We start from the raw sequence: 22,109 nt of genomic DNA, 5'->3' as shown, positions 1-22,109 counted from the left end.
CCTGCAACCTAGGTACATGTCCTTTGGCCCGAATCAAACCTGGTCCCTGTGGTTGGCAGGCCAAGGCTCTATCCACTGAGGCAAACCAGCTAGGGCAGGATATGACATTTCTTAGTCCCTCCAGCAGTGTACCTTCATATTTTCCTCCAGGAACGAGGTAGAAAAACCCTAGATCACCTTCTTGGATTCTTATTGCCCAAGTTACCAAGAACACTGCGAGTGGCGTATGGGAACTTAGCCAATGAGTGATCAGAAAAGGTGTTTCCTCTGCAGCTCACATGCAGAGGTGGGACTGAGCCAAACCAGTTAGATGCCACAAGTTACCCATTTAAAGGGTGCATTCCAATGGTTTTTATTATATTCTTAGATACATGTAACCATAACCAGTGAATTTTAGAGCACTTTAATCATCTCAAAAAGAAATTCTATACTCTTTAGTTGTTAACCTCTCTATCCTGCCATACCACTAACTCCGAGCAACCACTAACCTATTTTCTGTCTTCATATATTTTTGCCTATTTTGGAGATTTCATATAAAAGGAATGACATATGTAATATTTTGTGATCCAATCTCTCACTTAGCATAATGTTTTTGAGATTCTTCCATCTCTTAGCATGTGTTAGTGTCATTCCTTTTTATTGCAAATTACATTCATGGCATATCACTATACCTTTTACATATCTATCCATCAATTGATGGGCATTTGGATTGTTGCTACCTTGAGTCATTGTGAACAATGCTGCTATAAACACTTGGGTACAAGTTTTTGAGTGGATATGATAGGTTATTTTCAACTTTGGAGTTGTTTTTTTTTTCTTTAATTGTAAGTTCTTTTGTGATTTTTTTTACTTTTAGTATAATCTCTACCAGCTTTGCAATTGTTGAACTAAGATCCCTGTTGGTTGCTTTTACAACAAAATTTTTTCTTGGTCATTTATGCTAACAATTACTTCAGTTATTGTGGTCAGCAGTCCTCTTGAATTCCTCCAGAATTTCTAGATCAATGCCGCTTTGTGTTGGTATTTTATGATTATGTTGTGTTTGAGTATCAAGGCTTATTTTTTCCTAAGTTGTCTTCTGACCATTTTCTTACTCATAAGCACATTTGCCAAAGGAAAATGAAGAATCAGAAATAAAGAGGAGAAAAAAAACCTTTAAAAATGTGTAATAGCACTGACTAAAGGCAGAGTGAGGCTAGGGTTCCATTGAGAAGTTTTCAAGGGATCTGGTTTAGCTATTGCTACATATTTTTCTCACCAATCACCACTGGTTAATTGAGTGTTGCAGAAATGTCTTGGAAGTTGCTTGATTACCTGTTGACAAATTTAATAGCATGAATAATTCACCTACATTAACACAATTTACCCATCATGTTTATAGAGTAAAGTTTTCACACAGGTAAATTTTTCAGATAACTACAGCTTACTCAAATGGTTCATAAAATTTCAAGAGTTGACAACAATAAACACTTTTCTGTATGTATTATATGCATATTAGACAGAATATTTGAATAATGAATTTTATCTCTAATTAGTTAGTTATTTCAAGCAAGTATTTACTGAGGACAACTTAGTCCCCGTCACAGGGGTAGACATGGAGATAGTACTGAAGGGGGGGAAAGCACAGTCCTCATCCTGTGGTATTTACTGTCTAGGGAGGTAGTGGACGGGTCAGCAGGCAAATCAAATTTTGTGTCACAAGTGCCTCCTGCGGTAATAGCCAGGGGCACCCCCTGGAGAGTCACTGGCCCAGATTTGGGGGTTCTGGAAAGGTTACTAAAGAAAAAGACATCTAGCCCTGCCAGCGTGGCTCAGTGGTTGAGTGTCGACCTATGACCCAGGTCATGGTTCGATTTCCTGTCAAGGCACATGCCTGGACTGTGGGCTCGATCCCAGTGTGGGGTGGCAGGAGGAAGCCAATCAATGATTCTCTCTAATGATGTTTCTATCTCTCTCTCCCCCTCCTTTCCTCTTTCTGAAATCAATAAAAATGTATTTAAAAAGAAAGACATCTAGGCTTAGAGTTAGGGGAGCTAACTGTAGAGTTTAACTAGGTGATAGGTTTGACCTAGGATGGACAGGAATTGTGCTCTGGACAGAGAATGCTAGTATAAAAGTGAGAGAGCAGAGAGGGCTCTCATAGCAATTCTATCCTTCTGTCATTACAGTTAGCACTTTTTTGTGTTGTTATTTTTTTATTTGTATTTTTTGTTTTGTTTTGTTTTGCTATAGCTATTGACTTATCTATATCTTCCCTTACCACAGAATATTCTTATAAGAAATGGAGCTTGTGTGTGTGTGTGTGTGTGTGTGTGTGTGTGTGTGTTGTGTTTGAGTACCAAGGCTTATTTTTTCCTAAGTTGTCTTCTGACCATGTGTGTGTTTTATATCTCCTGCAGGTACCTAGTATGGTTTATTGAGTGAATCAGTGAATCAATCAATGAATTATCGATAATAAGCTCTAATGTCCGCAGAGCTTTGATGACAAAACCTATTTTTATCTGAACTTCAGAATCATAACTGGTCACTTAGCCAGAAGCAAACTAGACATCTCTTCCTACTTCAAAGTGCCTGCTCCATTCTTACGCTATGCACTAAGTTCCTGTTTCCTGTTTAGGGACCTGTTGGACTCTCAGCTCAGAGCACAGAGGAGATCAAGTCCTGAGTGTACTGAATGGGCAATCAGCTCAGATTACCAGCTCTATCTCCCTCCTCTAGGTTTCTATGATGAGTCATCAGTCAGAAATTTCCCAGGCTAGAGTGGGACTTTCCCCAAAGTCTTTTATTTACATTTGCGTTTTACATAGTATTTTCAACATTAAAAATAAACATGCAATATGTAACAAAAGAAGAGAGCCTCTATCACAGAAGCTTCTCTGGTTACTCTAACTTGCCCTGAAAAATAATCTCTTCCTGCCATCTATAGTGTATTTTATGCTGTCAGTTTTATTAACCTTTATTCTTAGTCTTATTACTTTATATTTTAAATGACATAACTGTTGTTCAAGTTTTATATCCTGTCTTTTCTTTTTTAAGTAAATTACAAGCTCCTTTATCATCCCAGTGCATTTTTTCCAGATTCCTGTTTATTATATAATACATATTAATACTACACCTTTCTTTTCTGGGACTTTCTCTAGGCCATGTGCTGAAATTCAGAAGGGGCACAATCAATACTTTTTTTGAATAAGCAACTTGTTGAAAGCGTTACCACAAAGGGATAAGTAATCCATTATACAATATTTTATGTTAGACTTAGTTCCAGAGATTGATATTTTCTTCTTGACCCCAAATCCTAATAGTGCATTGTACTCGAACTTTTTAGCTTTCTAGTACAATTTGTGTGTCATTAGTTAAAAAGCACTACCCTTGTATCTTTCAGCTTTTTTACTATTAAGTGATACAGAAAATTTAATAGGATACACTGTCATTTTACACTAAAAAATAATTCACATAAGTATTGCAACACAGCATTTTTATCACACACACACAAAATGTTTCTTTTCCTGGGATCTTAGGCTATCACAAGCTGTTAAGTTGTCTAAAGTTTATTGTAATTATTCATATAAAATAGTCATGAAAAATTTTTTATGTGTGCTTTGTTATCAAAATCTATTTGGGTTGAAATTAAATAATCTCTGCATGAAATTTTGAAAAGATATATTATTCATCTTCTATACCATCTAGAAAAATAATAGAAGAAAAGAATAACAATTTTATAGAAAGAACTCTTACCTAGAAATAATTCATTCAACCCTTTTGTGCATAAAATTAGCAAGAAACAAAACAAAGTGATTTATAAACTGAGCAGTGGAATATGTGACCATTAAATTTACATTTTCATATATATATATATAAACAATTACAGGTGTTTACAATATAATTTCTAATGAAAAAGGTTACTAACCATAAAAACAGTAAGGTTCTATTATGATGTGTGTTGTGTGTTTATGTGCATGTATCTGGAAGATGCACACACATACATACACAGATAAAAGCATAATGTAATGTATATGCCATCTGGAATAAAGATCAGTATTTTACTTCTAATTACTTCATTATGTAACTTAACAACCCAACAGCATTTTGCTGTTGACAACTTCTGCAAGAAGCATGAACTACTTGCTTCTTGCAGAAGTCTCTTAACTACTAATTTTTTGGATCTCAGCTTCCTCATCTCTAAAGCGAGAAAAATCACAGTAACTTTAGACAGGCTTAACTAGGTATATATAAAGCACACTAAAATACTGCAGCATTTAGATGGATTGCCATGAACGTCTCAATGTTATTTATATTTGCTTTGCTATTTATATAACTGGAGGCATATCCCCTTTCATAATAATGGGATAGCTACCATCTGTTGGACATATAACTATATGGCCAGCACTTTACTATGTTATCTTATTTAATCTTCACAACAGCCTTGTGAGGGAATTTTATCCCTATTTCCCTCGTCGTGAACTGGGGGACACAGAGAGGTCAAGTGATTTGGCCAAGATCAATCAGCCAGTAAGTCACAGAGTAAGGACTTTATCCTTGATCTGTCAGACTCGTAAGTCCATGCTCTTTCTGCCGCAACATATGGCTCAGTGCTTAGCAAGAGGCTCTCCTCCTGATACAAACATTCAAAGTGTACAGTTGCCAAAAGATTAACTTCCTTTTAACAACTTGTCCATGGGAGAATGACAAAGAAAGACAAATATTGGAAGAGCGAGGTAAAAGTTTATAATTTGTCAAGCGCCCACTCTGAAAGTTCCTAAAGAAACGTACTGTCATGTTGAAGAGGCTACAAATATATATTATGAAAACCTACAGTGTCCTGGATATCTTCCAAACCTTGCAAACACTTCCAAAATTTAAGTTATCTTTCCTCCCAACCTGATTCCTTTCCCACTATTCCCTAACGGTGACATCATTATTCATTCAATCATGCAAGCCGTGTTCCCCTTCCGCTAACTAGCCACATCAAGTTACAGGAAGAATTGTGTTGACTTTACCTGTGGTGTGTCTCTTGAATATGTCATCTTTTTTATATTTCATCATCTCCACTTGAGTGTAACCCTTCATCCTCTCTTGCCCTAGATCATTACAGCGGACTCTTGAGTTTCCTTCCAAGTTGTATGTCATACCACTATCAAAACTACCTTTCTAGAAAACAGACTTGAGCTTTTTGTTTCCCTGCTAAAAAAAAAATCTTTCCCATCTCACCATTCTCAGCCAATGGATCCTTTAACACGGCTTCATGCGGAAGCCTCAGTGCTATTTCCAGCCTCATCTCCTATTTTCCAGTCCTGCACCCTACATCACTATATCCAACTGTGCGCAGTTCCTCAAACACACTAAGTGTTCCCACACCCTTATTTAGATTGTGCACTGCCCGTACAAATATACACATATATTTAGTAGAGCCTCACAAATCTGGTCATGTCAGGGCATAGCTGCTATTTTAAGAGTGTATTTAAAACATAAGTCTCTGTTCATTCAATGTTGAGCTTCTAACATTTATTTACTAGAGCCTTATGTACATAGCGAATGCTACCTTAGAAAGTTAATTCAGAAAATCCATTGATGAAATGGCATTTAGGTAACCAGTTGGAATAAGGAAGTAGAAGACTTTACAGAGATAAATGAAATTGGAAGAGCAAGTATGAAATGGATTAAGAAATCAAGAATGTCATGTTTGGATTTCAGTTATATTGAAAGCCTTGAGCTTTTAAAGGAGTTACTGATTCTCAAATCATTATTCTGCTTAGCAATAGCCATTTTCATCCATTTGAATGTTGATTTTTAAGAAACAAAATATTATTTTAAATGTTTACATTTTTGTCCCCTCCCCGGGTGTTCTAGTGAATATTCTTTGTGTAATTAATTAATCCATTATGATTTATTTGTTTTTAGGCATTTTCTTTTATTGAAGGATTGATAAGCATAAAATTTGGCAAGCTTCTGCCAATAAATGTATAAGTCACAAATTGCAGGACACTTACTAACATTCCTCTTTTTTTCAGCTTATGCACTGCAGTGACATTCTAAAGTTGGGCAACTAAATTAGAATTAGGTTTTGGGGCTTTGGATCCAATTCAAACTCAACTTTTTGAACTCATATTTCTGTTCTCTTTACCTCCTGGGCTTAATTTCTCTGTGTTTACATTATATGCAAACGTGTTTATCATTACTGTTTATTGATTACCACAGGAATCAGTTTGAAGCCTACTAATTCTGGTGGAAATGTTTTTCTCAAAATAAACCCAGATCATATTGGGTTTTATCGTGTAAATTATGAAGCATCAACTTGGGACCAGATCATTACCAATCTTTCCTCCAACCACAAGGTAAGAATAGCAATGACTGGGGATTGTTTTACTTTTGTTCTAAGAACAGCATCTTAACACTTTGCTTTAAGAATCACATTTCTTACCTCTTTTTCTCCCTCTTCCCAGGGTTTTTCTTCTGCTGACCGTGCAAGTTTTATTGATGATGCTTTTGCCTTGGCAAGGTGGGTTTTTTTGAATAGTAGATCATTTAAAATACTGTAGATTATGTCCCAAAATTAAAATATATATATATTTACATTTAAATAAATAAAGATCTCTCTCTCTCTCTCTCTCTCTCTCTCTCTCTCTCTCTCTCTCTCTCTCTCCATATATATATATATATATATATATATATATATATATATATATATATATATATTGATTTCAGAAAGGAAGAGAGAGAGATATAAGCATCAATGATGAGAGAGTCATTGATCAGCTGCCTCCTGCTTGCCCCACACTGGGGACTGAGCCTACAACCAGGGCATGTGCTCTGACCAGGAATTGAACCATGACCTCCTGGTTCATATGTCGACACTCAACCGTTGAGCCATGCTGAGTGTCACAAAGTTTTTTAATGAGTAACAACAAAATTAAAGAATGAATTTTAATTTAAAATATCCAAAGCCACTATTTATAACATTATTGTTTTCTTTAACTTTTTTTTTTTGTAAAGTTCATATGATCCTCATAGCCAAAATACTGTTATTAGCCCTTAACACTAATGATGACTGTTGCAATAAAAATTTTACAATGGGCTTCAGCTCACTTATGCTGTTGACTTTGAGCAGAGTTTGTCTATATCAGTTCTTGAGCTAATTAGGAGTGACATTTGCAAATGCTTAAAAGTACACCTTCATAATTTAATTTAGTAAAAAGGCAAACAATGTGTTTCATAAATTCATTTCTGTGAGCTGAATCCCGTTGTAAAATTTTTATTGCTACAGTCATCAAATCTTGTTCAGGTCATTGGGATAAGAAGAAAGAGCCACTGTGCTCTAGCATTGATCAGAATTAAGATACCACTAGAAATTATGACTTTTTTTACATGGCCTGAAGGTAATCTACATTTAAAAAATAACACAGATTGCGGTAATGGAGGAGGAGTAACCATAGTGACTCTGAGGGTGGTTTTTTTGTTTTGTTTTGTTTGTTTGTTTGTTTGTTTGTTTGTTTGTTTTCAGGTAGCCTCACTCCATTAATTCAACAGATATTTGTTGAATTTGTGACACCTGTAGGAGCCAGGGACACAGCCCCGTATTTTCCGGAGTATAAGACGACCCCCTAATTTTACAATTAAAACATAGGTTTAGGCCTATATTCGCTGTATAAAACTACCCCCCACTTCAAAGAAAAGACTTACTTTGCCATCAAGATCTGCAGGTAATTTTTGTGCAATTTTGGTCTTTTGCCCCCGATTTTCGGTTGACTTTTTTTCGTTTCAAAAGTCGTCTTATACGCCGGAAGATACAGTAATTTGTTCTGCTGGCTATGTAGTGGCTTCATGCTAGATATGAGCAATGTAGCGAGAAGGAAGCCTTCAATGGCCCGATATATGTTGTATTTCCCCACAACATACATTGCCATTGCTTAGTAACTGACCGTCTCACTCACCAAACTGGAACTATCATGAGAGTAAGCACCCAGATTATGGTCCCATTTACTTTATCCCCAGCTCCTGACTGTGACACACCATAGTGAATGTTCATTAAATATGAGCTGACTACCTGGCTGGAAGGATACCATAATAACACTAAAAGCATAGGCGCCTATGCCTACAGACTTTCTTGGTAGACTACTGGAAATCAGAAAATGTTCTTGACATTTTTATTTTTAGGATGTTTTTATTGTTGGCACTATTATAGGTGTCCCTATTTCCATCTCCCTTTTGCCTGCCTTCACCAGCCCTTGTCCCCCTTCTTTCCAGCCATCACCACATTGTTGTCTGTGTCTGTGGGTTATGTATACACTGAGTGGCCAGATTATTATGATCTCTGAACACATAATAATCTGGCCACTCAGTATATATATACTGCCTGCTGGTCGAACTCCTGGTTAAGGGGACAATTTGCATATTAGCCTTTTATTATATAGGATATACACTGTGTGGCCAGATTATTATGCGTTCAGATATCATAATAATCTGGCCACTCAGTGTATATGTTCTTTGCCTAATCCCTTCACCTTCTTTTTTCCAGTTCTCTCCCCACTTTCCTCTGACAGCTGTCAGTATGTTCTATGTTCCCATGCCTCCATTTTTATTTTGTTCATTAGATTCTACATATAAGTGAGATCATGTGGTATTTGCCTTTCTCTGATGGGCTTATTTCACTTAGCATAATGTTCTCCAAATCCATTCATGCTGTCTCAAAGAGATCATTTTTATAACTGCATAGTATTCCATTGTGTAAATATACCACAGCTTTTTACTCATCTACTATACTCATCTACTACACTAATAAAAGAATAAGATTCAAATTGACCATACCTTTGTGATGCCCACCAGCCAATCAGGAGTGAGTATGTAAATTAACCCAACAGAGGTGGTGGGTTAATTTGCATATGCAGGCACCAAGTAGCGGGGGCTGCTCTGGGCTTTGGTCAGCGTGGGAAGGTGAAAAGGTAGCTCCAGTGGAGTGAAGGCGGTGCCAGCAGCCAGGAGAATGAAGGCCCATTCTTGCATGAATTTTTGTGCATTGGGCTTCTTGTTGTAAATAATGCTGCTATAAACTTAGGGGTGCATATATTCTTTTGAATTGCTGTTTTGAGATTTTTTTTGACATATTCCCAGAAGTGGAATCTCTGGGTCAAAAGGCATTTCCATTTTTTATTTTTTTGAAGGAACTCTTACTATTTTCCACAGTGGCTACACTAGTCTGCTTTCCTATCAACAATGCATATCCTCACCAGCACTTGTTTGCTGATTTATTGATGGTAGCCATTACGGTTGGTATGAAGTGATATCTCATTGTAGTTTTAATTTGCATCTCTCTGATGATTAGAGACATTGAGCATCTTTTCATATGTCTATTGGCCACCTGTCCTTTTTCTTGACATTTTTAAGGAGGAACATTATAGGGTTAAACAAGTTCTTGAGCCAGATTAAAATCCTGCTTCTATATAATCTTGAGTAAGTTTCTTAACCTCTTTCTGGCTCAATTTCCTTACTATCAAAATGAAGATGACTTTATAAAACTCTTAGGAATAAATGAGAAAATGCACATCAAGCAATGAAAACATTGCAGACCTTTAAGGCCTGTCACGAGTGCTCAATACATTGTAAAAATACATCCACCATTGATCAGTAGCAACCAAGAAGCATTTATTTAGAAAAGCTCTTTTGAATTTGTAGTGTAGATTCCTTTTGTAGGTAATAGACATTATAATCCCCTACAGTGAATCTCCAAGTTTAATCTCCTGAACATACAACAAATTAATTACAGTAGTTGGCCCTTATTCAAGATGAGATTTTTGCTTTTCACAGTTTTAGTTACTTGTGATCAACTAGAGTCTGACACATAACTTTTATTACAGTATATTGTTATAATTTTTCTATTTTATGAGTAGTTGCTGTTAATCTCTTACTGTGCCTAATTTATAAATCAAACTTTATCACAGGCATGTGCATATAGGAAAATACAACATATACACATATAGAATATATCCTCTATGGAAAAGGGGGCACTATATTGTATATTCATTATAATACAGTTTGTCAGTCACTCATTAAATAAATATCTATTGAGCACCTACTCTGTACCACCAGGCACTGAGTAGACCTGGGAAATTAAGTGATGAAAGAAGATGATCAATATTTTAAAACATAATAGAACTATTTAGATTTTTCCCCCCAGGAAAACTATCCTGTAATACATAATGATCTATTACAAACCTTAGGATCTTTGCTGTTAAATGATACACAGAGATTGTAATGCCTTTATGGCTTAATTCCCATCACAACACAACACACACAGTTCTTTGTGCTTTAAGGAGCGAAAGCCTCTTGAGCAGTTTTCTCAACCGTGTGCAAAGCCGGTAACTCGCACAAGTGAGAGACTTTCTCACGTTTGCTCAGCTCCTTTGCCATGCCCCATAACATTTTGAAGAGCTTCAGAAAGAAAGAGAGTGAAACACACTTGAAAAACAAAAAATATCAAGAATCACACAATAACCAGTCCAGAAAACACCTGAGTTATAACCTTAGCTATTGAACTATTGTCCAATTTCCTTCTGCAAAACAGGACTCAGAGAGGGACAGACTGCACCAGTTTTATTAGTGATGGCTCCAGACCAGTCTGAAACGTGAGGCAGGAAAATGAAGGAGAAATGTGTAGTTAGACAGATAAGTGCCTGTGATGGGACTAGAATTTATGCAGATCTATTCAGATGTTCAAAAAGAAATCTAACTATCATGTTTCATAAGCAGGACTGAAAGGATGCTTCTAGAAAATACATGTATTCTTGATTCCCTTGTCTCCAGATTTGAGGAGCTAGTGCTCTGACTGCCCTAGATGGAATATCTAGCTGGACACATTAGTTGAGATAGGGAGTAAAAATTCATCCAGTCATTTTGAGTCTCTCAAACAGGCTCAGTTCATCATACCCCCAGCCCAACGAAAGCATCAACATTTTCAACTTCATCTAAAGTTATTTCCAGCCCCCCAGGAACAGTGTGCTCGATCTCCTCTCCATTTTCTTGTGTGAAGCTCCTACTTCTCATTATGCTGCCTCTGGTTCCTCCAGCGTCGAGGCAAGGGGAGCAGGTGAAGGGAGGAGCACCCCTAACGCGCAGTCTGCTTCCACTCCTCTGAGCCTTGTGGCATTTAACACTGACTCTCTTCCTTGCGGACTCACCAGTTCCATGGCCATGGGTGCTTCTCCTGCAGTTACCTTGAGGGGCAGGTGAACATCGCTGACCCACTCTGGTCCATAGCAAGTATTCATCCGTCCTTTGCCCTGACAAAGTCTGAAAGGACAGGCCACCCGTGCAGTCCCATCTCTTAACTCTGAGATCAGTGTTCTAGCCAGACACGGCCTCTCGCCCTATAGATTTCTCGGAGTGTAAGACAGCAGACCACTATGCCTCCAAGCTCTAGGATACACCTATAAAATTATTCAGGTGTTCCCATTAAAGGCCCCATTTCCTAGGCTTGATGGGAAGGGACAGCCTCAGTACACTGACAGCACTCCCAAAAGCCCTCTTCTACAATGTCACTCTCTCCCCCTTAGCCTCTCCAACCTCTTCATTAGGATGGTGGTGTGTTATTAGCAAAGGGTCCCAAAACCCATTCCTGGCCATGTTAGCTCCAGTTTGGTGGGCCTGCATAGGCCAAAGGGCCTAGGTTTGGGGCCTTGCCAAAACTGAGACAGAAAAATATCCTTTGTTGTACAGCTGTTGCAATAGGGTTTTTTGTTTTTGTTTTTTTTCCTTTTTCCTTTCAATAGCTTATGCTGTGCTCTGCAGCCCACTGTGTGCTAAAGCCAGGGGATGGGTCAAGACTAACATAAAGGAAAGCAGGTAGCAGGCTAACAAACCCATGAGTGGGAGTAGGAGCTTCTGGGTGAGGAGAGAGTGGCACAGAGGACAGCCTAACATACCACCTAAGCCACTGATGAGAAAGAAAGCAGCCAGTGACTGGAATTTAAGGACCAGTGGCTCCAATGATAGGGAAGGTGAAGGAAGGCCAGGTTAGCAAATCAAAACCTCCAGGCGAACATCAACCATGTCAAGATGACCAGCTTTGCCATTTTATTTTATTTATTTGTTTTTAAAATATATTTTTATTGATTTCAGAGAGGAAGGGAGAGGAATAGAGATAGAGAAACATCAATGAGATAGAAACAGTGATCTGCTACCTCCTGAATGCTCCGCACTGGGGATTGCCCTTAAAACCTAGGGGTCTAGTTGATAGTAAACAGACTGTTTTAAGCCAGAAATCTGAATTTAATTGGCAAGTTAATGTCAAGAGACCAGATACATGGGAACGTTCCAAAACTCTCCACACCATCTGAAGGCTCATGAATGTGAGTCAGTTCCATCCACTGAGGCACCTCTCTCAATGGTTCTACTGCCTCAGCAAGAGCCATGTTTACCAAGACACCATGCTACACTTTTTATTTAGCCTTATTATTGATAAATGTATATATAAAAAAAAGAGATGCTTTATGGAAGTATAAATGCACTTGAAATGTTTTAAGCATTCATGATTTGTTAGTACTGTTATTCAGGTTTCCTCGTCATTTCAAATTCAAATCATTTCAATAAGATACATTTATAATAGTGTATTTGGCTATTATATTTAGCTTCTGAAACTAAAATTTAAAAGTTTTTACTTACCAATATTAACCACATAGCTAAGTGGCTTTTGCTTTATCTGAAATTTTGCCACAGGGATTTTTTTTAAAATATATAATATGAATGTTCTATCTTCTCCTTTACTAGTGGGTGTTTGAAAATATATCACTGTTAGCAAATGTCTTTGATTAGGCTTCAACCAAACATGCATTTTATTAAACATGTAATAAGAGGATTCTCATTCATATTGAATTCTATAGTTCCCATATTAGTTCTTTCAGTTAAACGGAAACTAATTTATCTTTTAATTAACCTTTTTGTTTTTCATTCCTTAGAGCTCAACTTCTAGATTATGGGGTGGCTCTGAACTTGACCAAGTATCTCAAAACGGAAAATGACTTTTTACCATGGCAGAGAGTTATTTCAGCTGTATCTTATATCATTAGCATGTTTGAAGATGATAAAGAGCTATACCCTGACATTGAGGTGATGTTAATGGCATTCCTTATGAAAGTAAATGTTTAGTCATTAGGTGACAAGAGCATATCTTCCTTGCCAAGTGAAATCAAAGGAAAGTACAATGACTTGACTAGTCAAAGCAAAAATATGCTGTTCATTTTTTCAACTTGAAATGTATCAATATTTCTGGTTCAATATACCCCTTCAAGGTATATTTTAGTGTTATAAGGAATTCAATAATTAATACTTCATTTAAAATAGGCAACATTTTAAACCATAGGTACTAACTAGACCCTATTTTTACTGTATTCATTTAGGTCAAAATGACTCATTCTTTCCAAAATATAACATTATATTTCTGCTGTTATTTCCATATTGAGATTTTATTATGAGACTAGAGGCTCAGTGCATGAATTCATGCATGGATGGAATCCGGCCAGCCTGGCCCCAATCAGGGTGAATTAGGGTCGGGCCTGTCAGGAGGAAGAGATGGCGGGAGGAAGATATGGCGGAAAGTTTGCTGGCCAGCCGACCGGATAGGGCTGACAGGGCCAGGTCAGCTGGGGGGAGGGGCGAAGGGCTATTGGCCAATTGGAGTGAGAGAGGCAATGAGGGGTGGGGCCAGCTGGGAGAAGGGGCATAGGAGATTGGCCAACTTGCCCCATCCTCCAATCAGACCAGTTCACAGGCCGCAGTGGGTATCATAGTGACTGGTCATTCTAGTCATTCTGTGTTCTGGTCACTGACTTTTTACATATATAGATGGTCATCATTACAAATGATGTAGCACTTTGGCAAGACACTTGTAATTTTAAACAAATTCTGGATTTGAATGTCTGGCTCTTCCACTTAGTAAATGAAATAACTTGGACAAATGATTTAATATTTGAGTCTTAAATTTTCTTTGTACAGTAAGAATGTCAGCACTTGACTGCCTATGGTAATGGGATGAAGATTATGTTATATAAATGTCCTCTGTAAATCCAAAGGCAATATACAAATGTTGAAATAATATTATTATTTCATCAGTACTTGAACAAGTATGTCAAGTGTTATTCTATTTCACAAGAAGTGAAGGCTAAGAGAGGCTTACCCAAAGTTGAATAAAACACTAGAGAATGTTCAGGATGTACTTTTCCTGAAGCAATATTGCAATGTGATAAAGAACAGAAAGCACCCCTTCCTAGTGACAGGCTCAATGTTCTCTGAACTTGTAGAAAAAAAGGTTATGATGGTGGTGGGGGGGTGACTGTAGTTTATAATAGTTGAAAGACTGTTGATAAATAATGAATTGTTACTCATGGTACATGGTGCTTTTATTTCAGGAATACTTCCGAGGCCAAGTGAAGCCGGTTGCAGATCTTCTGACATGGAATGACACTGGAGACCACCTCACAAAGTTATTTTTTACATTTTTTAAACTAACATCCATTCAATATCTGTTTGCATGTTCTAAAATGTGTAGAAAAGTACTCAAGGCCCAGCTTTGTGTGTGTTTGTTTCCTAAGGTTACTCCGCACCTCTGTGTTAGGGTTCGCATGCAAGATGGGAGACCAAGAAGCCTTGGGCAACGCTTCCCAGTTATTTCAGCAGTGGCTCACTGGGAATGTGAGGTGACTATTCACCACGTGTTCATTTCCAGAAGACTTTAAACTTCACAATGAAAAATGGAAATCTCTGAAACACTGTTTATTTTTCTAGCATTCCTGTAAATCTCAGGCTTCTGGTCTATCGTTATGGGATGCAGAACTCTGGCAATGAGTCTTCATGGAACTACACACTTGAACAATATCAGAAAACTCCATTAGCTCAAGAAAAAGAAAAGCTGCTGTATGCATTAGCATCAATTAAGGATGTTACTATTCTGTCAAGGTAAATTAGAATTTTTTTTTTTTTTTTTACTTTTAGGAATTGTGTTTTTTGGTTTATGCATCCCAGTCTCTTATAGATGCTATTAAGGTATGTTTCCAAGAAAATCTATCAACAGTTATTTTCCCCGCAAGAAATAAACTATCTGTGTAATAGTGGCTTAAATAGTAAAGAAATGTCATCTCATATGAAAAAGTTCTAGAGGAACACAGTTTTCACCGAGGACTTAGGCTCTTTCCCTTTTTATTTTGTCATTCTCAACCTGTTGGATGTCTAATGACTTTCAGAGTTCCAAACATTTTGTCTTCATAGATATATGTTCAATGGAAGAAAGGAGCAAAAGAGTTTCCCCTGTCTTTAATGTTAAGAGGTCTGTTATCTCCTCTTCCCCCTCCTTATCCAGAACCGGGCCATTCTTGATCATTCTGAGTCATACTCTGGGTCTAACACATAATCATTTTGGAATAGGATGAATTTGAATTTTTTAGACTGATTTGGGTCAATCGTGATACTCTGGGGCTGGGGAAGGAATCTAGTTTTTCTATAGTCAAGAACAAGCCCAGAACAAAACCAGTTTCTATCAGCAGAGGAGGAGTGTCTGCCACAATATGCATATACACAAATAAAATATTTACATTTCACTCAAAATGTATAAAGATTTCTTGAAGCTTATCTATGAATCTTCTACTCCACACCTGTGCCACAAGCCAACTGACTTCTGCCTTAATTCATTTTTTTTTTTTGCTTAGTTATTATTTCTTAGTTACTTCATTCATTTAATCAAATCATTTTTTAATATATTTTTTATTGATTTCAGAGAGGAAGGGAGAGGGAGAGAGATAGAAACATCAGTGATGAGAGAGAATCATTGATAGGCTGCTTCCTGCACACCCCCTACTGGGAATCAAGCCTGCAACCTGGGCATGTGCCCTTAACCAGAATCAAACCTGGGACTTTTCAGTCTGAGGTCTGACACTCTATAGAGCCAAATCAGCTAGAGTCTTTTAACCAAGTCTTTTGATGTCCTTTTTATGTATAGGTATATAGAGAGTGGGGCTAAAAATGAATAAGATTATATCTACCCTTGAGGTTTATGGGAGAGGCAGAATATAAATGATAAATTACCACACAATAACCAATTTGAGAGAACTACCAGAAACTGTTTTTACCTGGCAGGACAATCATACACCTTCAACAATACGCTATAAAGCAGTCATTTCTCCTGCTCACTGCTCTAAATAGTCCACCAAGAACTTGATCATCTTGACAGTCAACAGAACATCATATTGATCCATTACTTGAATGTCATTTTACTGATTGTATCTGATGAGAAAATTACCAAGTACTTAGATGCCTTACTAAGGGTCTTATGAAGATATATTGCATAAACATTCAGGGGCCCCCGTCCAGTGCAGTTTCTGGAAGTTCAACAGTTTATAGCATGTTGAGATATTCCCTTTAGATACAACCATGACATAAATTTAATAAAAATCTATTGGTTTGGTCACTTAACCTATTGATTTGGACTTATTTGCATTATACTATAATTATAGCAAGCCAATCTAACCACATAGGTTATATTAGGAATATGTTTCATACATTCTATAAAAGAACTAATAAGGCAACTTGTATCCCGCAGAGAATCCTATATAATGAAAAGCTAATATGCTAATTGGACCAAACAGCAGAACGACCTTCCAGACAAAGCTGGGCCTGTGAGGTCTGAGCCCTTTGCACGAATTTTGTGCATCAGGCCTCTGGTTAGACTATAAATACTTTCTCTTAACTTACTGGCTTCTTTTTAATACTTGTAAGTGGATAAAGTGTTTTTATTCAATAGATCCAGTTATTATTTTTTATTTTTGTTACTTATTTTTTGGGTTGGCATTAGTTAATAAAATTATATAGGTTTCAATTGTACATCATCTGTATATTTCATTGTGTACCCACCACCCAAAGTCCAATCTTCTTTTGTCACCATATAGTTGGCCCACTTTACCTTTTACAACCCTTCCTCAGCCTGTTAGCCCTCTGGTCACCATCGTACTGTTGTCTGTGTCTATGAGTTTTTGTCTGATTTGTTTGTTCATTTGTTGCTTTCAGTTTTATATCCCACATATAAGTGAAATCATATGGTTCTTGTTTTTTTCTATCTCACTTATTTCACTTAGCATGATATTCTTAAGATTTTATTCATGATGCCGAGACCGGTTTGGTTCAGTGGATAGAGTGTCCACCTGTGGACAGGAAGGTCCCAGGTTTGATTCCAGTCAAGGGCATGTACATTGGTTGCGGGCAGCTGATCGATGATTCTCTCTCATCGATGTTTCTAACTCTCTATCCCTCTCTCTTCTTCTTTGTAAAAAATAAATAAAATATGTTAAAAAAAAAAAAGAGTAGTAAAATAAATGATTTATTCATTTTGTCACAAATAATTAATAGTTAAAATTGTGTTTTTATATTGTTTTTAATACTTTCAAAATAATTCAAGTTTTAATGTTCCTGTAGCTTACATTTCACTAGTCCTCAAAAATCATGGGTTGGGTCGTGTTTGTTTTTTTTAAACAAACAGTTAAATATTTTAGAAAATTTTAAATTGTGTTTTCCTATTTGTCATATTTAATTAAGTTTGTTGCTTAGTGCCTCAAGAATTGAATTTCAGGAATGAACGCTATGTTCTATTGGAATTCAGCTAAGGGTGAACATTAAAAGTTCATTTTGAATTTTTGGCTTCTCTTAGGTATTTGGACTTGCTCAAGGACTCAAACCTTATTAAAAGTCAGGATGTGTTTACGGTCATCCGATATATCTCATATAACAGCTATGGGAAGAGCATGGCCTGGAATTGGATACAGCTCAACTGGGAATATCTAGTCAACAGGTGGGATGATCAGATAATGTTTTGTTGTTGGATACTACCTACAGTTCTTTTTCTCTTTACTGTACTTCCTCTGACAGCTATACAATATCTGAAATAGCATATCACCAGAGGTAATAGATCATGGATTTTTCCCCTTCCAGGGAAGCAATATACTAATTAATTTTCAGCGTAATTTCTTTTGGGAAAATATTGTTTCCATTGGATCTATAGAATTCTAAAATCTGAAGAGAAGCCTAAATCACATTATTTTTAGTTTGGTAAAAACAAGTTAATATAATTCTGTCTGTTGTGATAGCACTTAGCATAATGCCAGGCACATACTTAGTTCTCAATGAATATTTAATGAAAACTAAAAAAGAACTATTGGACCTGGGTTCACATTGAGCCCTATATCTTACTGAGCATATATGACTGATAGCTTTTATCTCCCTTGACCAGATAACTAAACTTCAGGTATTTTGAAAAGTTCTTAAGAAGAAACTGCTTTCCAGGCATTAGGAGTTTTAAAATGTAAAATAGCAAATTTACTAAAGAGATTTTCCCCCCAAAAGAAATATTACTATTCCTCTAAATGTAATGCTTATTTCCATTAAAAATATATTTCTTTTGCAGAGTATAAAATAGAATATAGATTATGTATCCCAAGCAAATATAAAAACATTGACCAAAAGAACTTCACTGTCTATAATTCCCACACCAGGAAATAGCCTCTCTAATCCCCTTCTAATCTCATCTGTCTTTCCCTCAGCACTGCCTAATTGACTGCCTTATCAGAAATATTAACTACGATGATAACTCTTATTTGTATTCTCTTTCCTACACTACAATTCACCAGAGTGCCATTAGAATGATTCAAATTTCTTATTCTTCTAAGATCCAGATTAAATCTCTAGCTCTCAACCAAGATAATGTACATTGCTTTTTACCTATTTGTGATAATATTTTGCCTTTTCTATTGCAATGATTGATTGTGATAGTTCATCCATCTCTATGAAGATCGATTGATGCATGAGCATGCATACATGATGCTTTGTTTATCTGTTTATAATCCTATATACAATAATAAAAGCCTAATATGCTAATAGTTCATTCAACCATTTGACTGGTCACTATGATGTGCACTGACCACCAGGGGGCAGATGCTCTGACCAGTACGTTAGCTTGCTGCTGGGTTCTGCTAATCGGGGACTGGGTGAAATGGGCCAGACACGTCCTGGAGCCCTCCTGTGGTCCCTTCCTGGCCCTGATCATGCACCAGTAGAGTCCCTTGGCCTGGCCTGTGCCCTCTTGCAACCCAGGATCCCTCAGAGGATGTCGGAGAGACAGTATCAGCCCAATCCCCACAGGCCAGGTTAAGGGACCCCAGTGGTGCACAAATCTGTGCGCTGAGCCTCTAGCTGTTTCAATAAAATACTTGATTTAGAATTAATAAATCTATCTATTCAGAACATGTTACCTGGGGTGTCATTTCATATTATGCAATATAATACCTTCCACTTTGGAAGGTATATGCCTACTGACAACTACTGTATATATTATTTTAATTGAAAGACCTATAAAACTTTTTTTTGGTATATGCTGCAAGAAACCTATGTAGATAAAGAATAATGCTTACTTTTGAATTATTGTGAAAAGATAAGTAAATTATGTTCATTTTGCAAATTGTGTATTAAGTAAAGTATTTCTCAAGGCCTATTTAAACAGCTCTGTGTAATTTATTTCAAATAATGCATTTTTCATTTTTAAAAATTAGTTCATTGCTATTCCTCTTTAAAAATTGAGAAGTAGAAAAAAACAGGTGTTGTCCTAGCCAGTTTTGCTCAGTGGATAGAGAGTGGGACTGCATATTTAAGGGTCCCAAGTTTCAATTCCAGTCAAGGGCACATGCCTGGGTTGTGGGCTCCATCCCTAGTAAGAAGCGTATAGGAGGTAGTCAATCAATGATTCTCTCTCATCATTGATGTTTTTGTCTCTTTCTCCCTCTCCCTTCCTCTCTGAAATCAATAAAAAATATTAAAAACAAAACACAACTCTTCAAAAGTGATAATACCATGAAAGCTGAAAAACAAACGTCAAAAATAAAATAGATGGGAGGATCATTCATATTAAAAGGAAACTGAGTAATATGGAAAAAAAAAAACACAAATAAAAGCAGGTGTTACCTTGCAATAAAAGTCATAAACAAACAAACAAAATCCCACAAGCACAAGTCCAGAAAAAAAAAAAAGTCATAAACATCTGGCCTTAAAATAAATTTATTAGACATGATACTGAATTTTTTTCAAGAAAATTAATTGATAAACCATTTCCAGTGCTAGACCAAAAACCCTCACCTAAGGCTTTTAGTATTTCCTCATAGTCTAGTGATCTAATTCTCATTGGGTATTATTTCAAATAGCCAAATGCATAAAATTATGTAATAACCACATGCTGGACACACACAGAATGCCTAATATTAATTACGGCTAGTTTGAATAAATAAATATTCCATTAATACTGGATATGACAAATTAAACATAAATTAGCCAAGTTTTATCCAACTATTTCTAAACTCTTGAACATTTTTCAGACTTCAAAATGAGTGGATTTACTGCCTCCATTTTATGAGCAATTTATTGTCATTCTAAAATAAATAAGCTGGTTTTTTATAAATTTTTTGTCAGGTGATTTTTATGACAATTGATGGCCACACCACTAATGTTCTTTCCAGACTTAACCACAAAGTTCCAAAGATTCTTCAGAATTTATTCTTTGCTTTTTTATTTACTTCACTAAACTCTTAGATGAAACTGTGAAGTTGGGTGAACCCAATAAATTAGTAATTTGGTATGAAAAAGCATGGTTTTAATTTATGACTATAGCTGAAATGTTAAGTCAATGGAATATGACTAAAGCCACTTAAACACTATCTCACAAGCAAAATAATAATTTAATAAAAGTTTTGTGTGTATCAAAATCATTTATTTTGAGAAACAATAATACTTTGGTAAATATTAAGTCTAAGAAGATTATTTTTATATAATTATATTTCAAAATATTTAAGATATAATTAAATTCTTATTTTAGTTTTAAAAATAATCAATATAATAAATATATAGCATATTTCTCCTTAAATGCTACACTTTATGTGGTACTGGTTTCTTGGGAATGAACATATTTTGTTCTTATACTTCTAATATTTATACAGGTAGTTACAGTTTTTATTCAATCCATTCATTGTTAATTCCCAAATATATCCTTTAATTTTTAGCTTTGAAGAACAAAATACAACAAATATTACAGAAATTATGGAAGGTTACCAATAATATGTTTTCTTACCTGTAATTAGCAGACTTTCTTTTTATCTGTAGGATATCATGATAGCAACTTTCCTTTCTTAAATCTATTTATTTATTTATTTATTATTTATTTATTGTTGGCACTATTATAGATGCCCCCCATTTTTCTCCACATTATCCACCTCCACCCACTCCAGCCTCCCACTCCCTCTATCCTTTACCACACTGGTGTCTGTGTCCATGGGCTAAGCTTATATATTTTTGGTTAATTTCTTCACCTTCTTTCATCCAGTACCCCATCTCCCTAAGTCCCTATTTCTTATTATGAGTAAATGTTGTTTTGTACAAAATATAGATAAGCAAAAACCTCCCATAATTCTACCACCCTGTTGTCACACTAAAATTTCACTAAGATTTTTTTCCTTGGGTCATTTTTTATGGCTGTTTGTTTATTTATTTATTTATTTATTTATTTACAGAAATGGAATCGTATTATAGATACTAAAGACCCTGTGCATAAAATTCATGCACGAGGGAGGGGGGTGTCCCTCAGCCTGGCCTTCACCCTCTCCAATCTGGGACCCCTTGGAGGATGTCCGACTGCTGGATTAGGCCTGATCCCACAGGAATCGGGCCTAAACTAGTAGTTGGACATCTCTCTTGCAATCCAGGACCATTGGCTCCTAACCACTCACCTGCCTGCCTGCCTGATTACTCCTTGCTCCCCTGCCTGCCTGATCACCCCTAACCACTCTGCCTGCCTGATTGCCCCTAACCATTTTGCCTGCCTGCCTAATCACCCCTAACCACCTCTGCCTGCCTACCTGATCATCCCTACTGCTTGTTGGGGGGAGTGGAGGGGGCAGGACCAGCTTGGTGAGGGGCCATCTGCCTACCTGATTGCCCCTAACCACCTCTGCCTCAGCCCCCGCCACCATGGTTTTGTCCGGAAGGATGTCGGGAGGAATGTCTGGAAGATGTCCAGTCTAATTAGCATATCATCCTTTTATTAA

At 36.6% G+C, this 22,109-nt stretch overlaps 1 protein-coding gene across 1 annotated transcript in view; it reads left to right on the top strand.

The window, feature by feature from the left end:
• Nucleotides 1-22,109, top strand: part of ENPEP (glutamyl aminopeptidase) — an 83,389-nt gene that overhangs the window by 53,175 nt on the left and 8,105 nt on the right. Inside the window, exons 12-18 of the mRNA XM_084872261.1 lie at nucleotides 6,196-6,332; nucleotides 6,441-6,496; nucleotides 12,945-13,095; nucleotides 14,394-14,467; nucleotides 14,577-14,681; nucleotides 14,770-14,940; nucleotides 17,678-17,818. Of these exons, the coding sequence (XP_084728387.1) occupies nucleotides 6,196-6,332; nucleotides 6,441-6,496; nucleotides 12,945-13,095; nucleotides 14,394-14,467; nucleotides 14,577-14,681; nucleotides 14,770-14,940; nucleotides 17,678-17,818 (835 nt within the window). The remainder of the gene's footprint in view (nucleotides 1-6,195; nucleotides 6,333-6,440; nucleotides 6,497-12,944; nucleotides 13,096-14,393; nucleotides 14,468-14,576; nucleotides 14,682-14,769; nucleotides 14,941-17,677; nucleotides 17,819-22,109) is intronic.

This window comes from Pipistrellus hanaki (assembly GCF_964339955.1).
Source record: "Pipistrellus hanaki genome assembly, chromosome: 1".
Lineage (NCBI taxonomy): Eukaryota > Metazoa > Chordata > Mammalia > Chiroptera > Vespertilionidae > Pipistrellus > Pipistrellus hanaki.
This window is presented reverse-complemented; position numbering and strand designations above follow the sequence as displayed.